This window comes from Pestalotiopsis fici (assembly GCF_000516985.1).
Source record: "Pestalotiopsis fici W106-1 unplaced genomic scaffold PFICI_Scf_11, whole genome shotgun sequence".
In the NCBI taxonomy this organism is placed as follows: domain Eukaryota; kingdom Fungi; phylum Ascomycota; class Sordariomycetes; order Amphisphaeriales; family Sporocadaceae; genus Pestalotiopsis; species Pestalotiopsis fici.
The window spans coordinates 1,283,501-1,289,830 of NW_006917101.1; the positions used below are offsets into that span (position 1 = coordinate 1,283,501).

General features: G+C 50.4%; 2 protein-coding genes across 2 annotated transcripts; one reads left to right on the top strand and one right to left on the bottom strand.

The window, feature by feature from the left end:
• Positions 1 to 2,427: 2,427 nt before the first annotated feature.
• On the bottom strand, positions 2,428 to 3,041 carry PFICI_13380 (uncharacterized protein; the record flags this gene model as incomplete). The annotated part of the gene is made up of 3 exons (XM_007841961.1): positions 2,428 to 2,773; positions 2,860 to 2,910; positions 2,968 to 3,041. 3 exons carry the CDS (start codon positions 3,039 to 3,041, stop codon positions 2,428 to 2,430), a joined length of 471 nt encoding a protein of 156 aa, XP_007840152.1.
• Positions 3,042 to 3,625: 584 nt separating this feature from the next.
• On the top strand, positions 3,626 to 5,062 carry PFICI_13381 (uncharacterized protein; the record flags this gene model as incomplete). Its single annotated transcript, XM_007841962.1, has 1 exon — positions 3,626 to 5,062. The coding sequence occupies one exon, from the start codon at positions 3,626 to 3,628 to the stop codon at positions 5,060 to 5,062; it is 1,437 nt and encodes a 478-aa protein (XP_007840153.1).
• Between the last annotated feature and the right edge of the window lie 1,268 nt (positions 5,063 to 6,330).

The following is a 6,330-nucleotide window of genomic DNA, read 5'->3' on the forward strand; positions in this document are numbered from 1 at the left end:
CCTATATCCACACCACGTACTTTCTCGGCCCAGATCGACCCCCAAACCATAATGGAAATGTTGGCTTTAACATGGTTCTTAAGGTTCACGAATTCCTTTTTGAATTTCTCGCTCGGGTAACGAAAAACCCACGCGGTTGGGCTCGAGGAGGAGTTTTGGCAGGAGGACTCGTCGGAGTAGATCATCTGTGCTGTTAGCTATGGCGCGTCGACAACTTTGTATGCACGTACCGCCTTCACCTCGTCCAGGTTCTGTAATCCCCAGCATGCAAAGGCATATCTGGCCCTGGCGTCCTCCTTGGATAATGGGATTCTTTTCTGGGACCTCCATTTCCGGAGTTTTTCCTTCTGGAGTTGCCGTCGCACCGTAGATTTGGATACATCAAAGGGTAGACCTCGGATTACATCTCTCCACGACGCGTTACGGTTCCTTTTGCAAATTGTAAGCATGCTACGTCGCTAACGGTCCGTAAAACCCTTACGCCCTCTGCCAGGTCTTTTCAAAAAAGATTTGTAAAGTTTAAGCTGGTTTTTCCAGCGTTGAATGGAGGAGCGGCTGGTACGAAAGCGACGCGCGACTTCGCGTTAAGACATTCCACCATAGTGTAGCCCCAACGCGAAGGCCTTTTTCTTCGGGGAAAAGTCCATACCGGGCTTCTGATCCCGTAGAATGGGATTCAAGATTTCGTCTAGTTCATCGGCCATTTTAAACGTGTTATGGTAAAAAAGAAAAGAAGGTGTAAGTCGCGTATACCACGCGTAACGCGACTTTTTAAGTGGGTGGACCGAGTAAAATTGATACCCCACTGTATGCATCTTCTCTGCCACATCTCAACTTGGGAGGTCTCAATAGCGTTGACGCTATAGCTCGTTAGTCTGGACCGTTGGGCAACTTTCCCAGACCCCTGAAACCGACATACGAACGTAGATTCTGCGCTAGATATGATGGATAATCCAATGGTTTATCGTACACTTTGAATGTCCCCAGGGACGTGTCAATGAAAGTGGTGCTCATGGCAGCTTCTGGGGCGTGGTCCTCCTATTACTTCAAAATAGGAACGACAGTGGCTTAGCGTTGTCAAAGGACTTCGCAATGTTGCTTCTGCTGCATTGATAAACTTGATTTGTTTCATTGGTGCTGACGACCAATAAGAGCCCGCGATGGCTAAGCCAAGATTGGCAATGGAGTGAGGAGACTAGGAGGATCGTACAGAGTATACCAAGTCCAAACTTCAGTCCGAGGCCCAAAGTGGGACACAGAGGCCTGTTGATGTTGATAATCTGACAGGCTGTAAGAAGGCTGCTCAATACCTATCTAGACTCTTCGAGACATTTCATACACTGTCTACACATTGCGTGCAAGATAGCAGAGAGAGTCTAGACCACCATATGTAGCGGTGCAATGCTCTAGGCACCACAGTATGTAGGTTGGTTACCTACTTAGTGCTGGGGCTGTTGTAGCATTAGAATATAGCGCATGCCATCTTGACCCAATAAAGATACATGTTTGAGGGGCCCAGTGGTTGCGGGTCCGAGTTCCATTCTTTAGCTACTCAAATCACTATCTCTTGATAGGCATCTGAAACATGCGAGTCCGTCAATCGAATGAACATGTAAGTTGGCTTGGCGGGGAATTGTTGACATTACGCAAGCTAGAGATGCCACTGTTCGGGGCCTTGAGCAAGTGGGTACATGATGGACTTGATCCATACGTACGTGGTGTGTAGAACTACGGTGGATGGGTATCTATCCTTATGGGTCCAACACTCGGCTGGAGCCTTACTACCTTTTACAGCTAAATTAGTAGGAAAAAAGACCAGATGGAGACTACTACCGTGTATGTCCTGCCTTGAAATCCTTGTTATGCACAGCAAGGTAAGCATTGTCAGTCCGGGTAGCCGATGTTGCCGGGGGTAATCTAGTTTAGACAACCCGTGAAGGTGAAGGTGACACTTTCCCACGATGAGCCAATGAGCAAGCTGGCGGATACCGGCCATGCTCCGGGACCACAGACGGCGCATAGTCTTTGGTCTCGCTACAGGTCTACAGCCATCGGTGGAACGGCTGATGCCAATCGGATGAATTGTGCCCTCTCTCTTTCTTCTCCTCTTTTTAGATCCAGCGTGTGTATGGAGACATGATCATGTCCACTTTGTGGTGGTCTAAATCATGTCACAATCCCTGGTCTAGAACAACGTTCCTGAAAATAAGGTGAAAACAACGTGCTCATTCGAGATGTGTGACGGTCTAGAACATGAACAAGCATTTGGGTTGTTTACACGATGAATGATACAGTGGCTAACCCTCAACATGGCGCTAATACCTAGACATAGCTGGCTGCCGGATCAACATTGATTGGTCGCTTTTTTGTTGTAGTTGCCCTGGATGCCTCCAGGGTCGTTGTCCATCTGCAAGATGGAAAGATGAGCTAGAGCTTGCTAGATTGATCTTGCACAAGCAGTTTCTCGAGACCATTTCTCAATTGGTCGTTCATCCCACTGGCGCTAGGTCTCAGAGTTGCGCGCTCCACAAAGACGTGGACAAATTCGCCAACGGCCTTCACTCCGTCGACTCCCTTCTCAAAGAGGCCGACCTCGTAGGTGACGCTAGACTTGCCCAGCTTGTTCACCCGAAGGCACAGCTCCGCAACCTTGGGGAAAGAGATTGCGGAGAAATAGTCGCAGTGGGTATGCGCCATCAATGGGTGTTGAGACGAAGTTGGCGGCTCCAGTCCACAAAACTCCATCAGGTACGAGTTGATGACTGAGTCGAAACTGTTATGTTTGATCAGCTCTGGGATTACTAGCAGCAGGAGGAGGCGGCGGCGGCGGAGGAAGAGAGTCTGCCTGCCTAGGCTTACAGAAAGTTATAGATGGAGTTGTTCATATGATCGTACATGTCATTGTCGGCCCTGTGAGTAGTCAACCAGTGTGTCTATGACTTTCGTGGTACGTCGCCTCATGCCTACCATCGCGTCCGATATTCCAAGACATATGGGTAATCCTGCCGGCGTCGCTTCTTGAGTTGGTTTGCGGGGCTCATGATTGCCGGTGACAATGACTCGAGCCCGTTCTTTGCTCTCTTTGGACTTGTCGAATTGACGGAGACGACACTTAAATTCCAAGGCGATAGAAACGAGTGATTGACGAAAAATACTATGCAATGCAGTTTGCTGCAAACTATATGGCGCCTTAATGCGACAGTAAAGGACTAGGATTTGTTCTGTATTACAGATGGATACCGGTGCTCAAGCCGAGGTCCCTTGATGTTCTCAGACAGTGCCGACCAAGAAGGGAAAGCATATGTGCTCAGCTGCCAGCAGCTGCAGCTACTGAGCAGTAGCTTGGTCGCTGGGATCCACTCTGAGGCTCCAGAAATGTGCCCCCAAAGAAATTTTGCCTGGCTGGCCGAATCAATGCATTACCAAATCAGACAAAAACAGCACACTTCAGAAGAGGCCGTTGTAGGGACGCCGCGAGCAGAGGGTACGCAGGGTTCTTCTTCGACCCTTTGTCTTTTGCCAAAGACGCGACAAAGGCCAAAAGAGAGACGATCTCAGCGTGGCGGTTTACCAGAGGCTGAATACCTGGTTCGCCAGGGGATTTCAAATTTTCAGCCACGTAATAATGGAGCCCACTACTACAGCTGCAGCCTCGCCTGCTTCCTTGACGCCGGAAATTCTAGCTCAAAAGGCTCGAGAAAAGAGGGCCAGGGTCGCGCGCGCGGGTGGAAAACAACGAGCATTATTGGCCGCCTCTGTCGACGACGACGTCTGGCCACGACCGTACGTCATCGAGGGCGGTTTGCGGCGTGTAGAGCCATACCACTATACCTACAACACCTGGTGCAAGGAGCGATGGCGCGGCAGGACGCTCTTTGAGATTTTCGAGAGTGAATTCAGAGACCGACCTGTGGAGTACTACAGGGAAGCCATGGCTGCAGGCAAGATCTTGATCAATGGAAAGCCAGCAAGTGCCGATTACATTGTCAAGAATGGTGATCTGGTTTCTCACAAGATCCATCGTCATGAACCTCCTGTGACAGCTGAAGACGTGGTCATCATTCATGAAGATGAAAAAATGATTGTCATCAATAAGCCCTCCGGAATACCAGTTCATCCTGCAGGCAGGTACAATTTCAATTCTGTTGTTGAAATGATGAAAGAACAACGTGGCCGTGACTGGACTGCGTATCCTTGCAACCGTCTTGACAGACTTACTAGCGGCATCATGTTCATCGCAAAGCATTCCCGTTCGGCTGAGGAGCTGCGAGCCCAGATTGCCGGACGAAGCGTGCGCAAAGAATACATTGCAAGGGTTATCGGGGAGTTCCCAGACGGAGAAGTCGTCTGCGAACAACCAATTCTATCCATATCACCCAAGCTAGGACTCAACCGCGTTCGAGCAGACGGAAAGGAGGCTCGTACTGTATTCAAGAAGCTTGCTTACTACCCCCCAGAGCAAAAGTTGGAACTAGATTCTGCACATGAGCACGCAAACACGACCGATGAGTCGGCCAAGACTACCAACGGGTCAAGCATTGAGGATGCAGGATACTCGGTGGTACGCTGTCTGCCGGTCACTGGGAGAACACATCAGATCCGAGTTCATCTGCAGCACCTCGGACATCCTATTCAAAACGACCCCATCTACGCCAATCGCAAAGTTTGGGGCACAAATCTCGGGCGCGGTGATGTTGAGGCCACAGAGAACACAGACGAGGATATTATTACGCGTCTCAATCGGATGGGCAAGGAGGAAGTGGCGGATGCAGTAGCCTACTACGATGAGATGGTCGACAAGTACCACCAGAAGAAGGCCGAGAAGATGTCGGGAGAGTTTTGCGAGGTCTGCGACACGCCACTGTACACGGACCCAGGAGAGCACGAACTCTCGCTATTTCTTCACAGTCTCCGCTATGAGGATGCTGGCGGCGCTTGGAGTTACAAGAGTGCTCTCCCTCACTGGGCTTTCCCACCCTCCGGCAGAAGCGGCCCTACTGCAGTCGGGAGTCTTGACGACCTGGTGGATGCGGTCAAGGAGAGCAACCCAGAAATCGCCTAAGTGTAGTATACCATCCCAAGGCTGCCTACATGGGCTGTTTCCGGCCTTGCGGGAACGATAACGCCCGGTCGTGACTATCTACCCCGGCGTCATGACTAGGGCGTATCGAGCACGCCACGCAGAGAGCGCTCGCTCGTCTGAAGGAAACGGTTCAATTCAGTTCACGTGCAAACAAGACCTAATGTCGGCCTCCTCAATCTTCCCCAATTGCATATGGTCAAAACAGAGATCAGCCCTAGCCATGTGTCGGCGCTTATGCGCCAGACATGCCCATGTGGTCTGCGTGCGTGGTTTCCAAGCACACCATCCATATTCACGGATTTGCCCATTGATGGTTTCTGAATAGAGTTTTTCTTTGCAGCAACAGAACACGCGAAGAAGGAAACCAATATTGGACATTCCGTACTAATGCCCCATCCCCCTCTCCCATGGCCCTTCTCTATTGGCAAACAGGCAAGATCGCCACGTGGAATCTAGTCATGATGGCACTCTTGCACATTGCTCAAGCTAGCTGGGACGGCGCTGAGCGTTAGTCTCTCCAAGGGTCCGTGATGGGATTTCTGATACGGAGAGTCAAGACTACACACCATCAGCAATGCAAATGCATAAACCACAGGCAATAAGCAACAACCATCAAATCTGTTTCTACCACTTTGCCATCGCGCGATCACCGTAGTTTTTTTTTCACTTCTCCTTCCATCAGATGGCGAAAATGCAAAATGCGATGCTGCGATATGATGGAACGTGCTGCATACCTCACACATACACACAAGGGCTGACCACGTTCCGCTTGGCTGCGCTATTCCGTAGATCAACAAGGCCACGCAGATGATTGCATTCCGCCTCTTCAAGGATCCCCGTCGATCACGGAAATTTCGCCGCAAATCTCCTACTACCACCAATGCCTACACGCAACCAACAGCCCTTTGGGGTACGTAGCGTAGCCTTAGAGGCCAATCCCCTGTCGGGCTTGGCCATTGAACCGACAATTGTATAGCAGCCAATGGGAGCAATGGCATTCATTGCAAATACGCAGCACTACGTATTTGCAGGCCTCTTTCTCTCCCATTGCCAATAGGTAGCTTGTGCCAGCCCGGCCGAGCCGAAAAGTGCCATAACTACGTACCCAAATATGCTGGTTCGGGCCTATCTTACGTTCAGTAATACACGGGCGCCGCAACCTCTGTCTTTGAAGTGTAGGATTGGTTTTTCACTTACAACAATTTGAAGGAGGGGGGACTCCATTGGCTGCCATGCATCTACAGCAC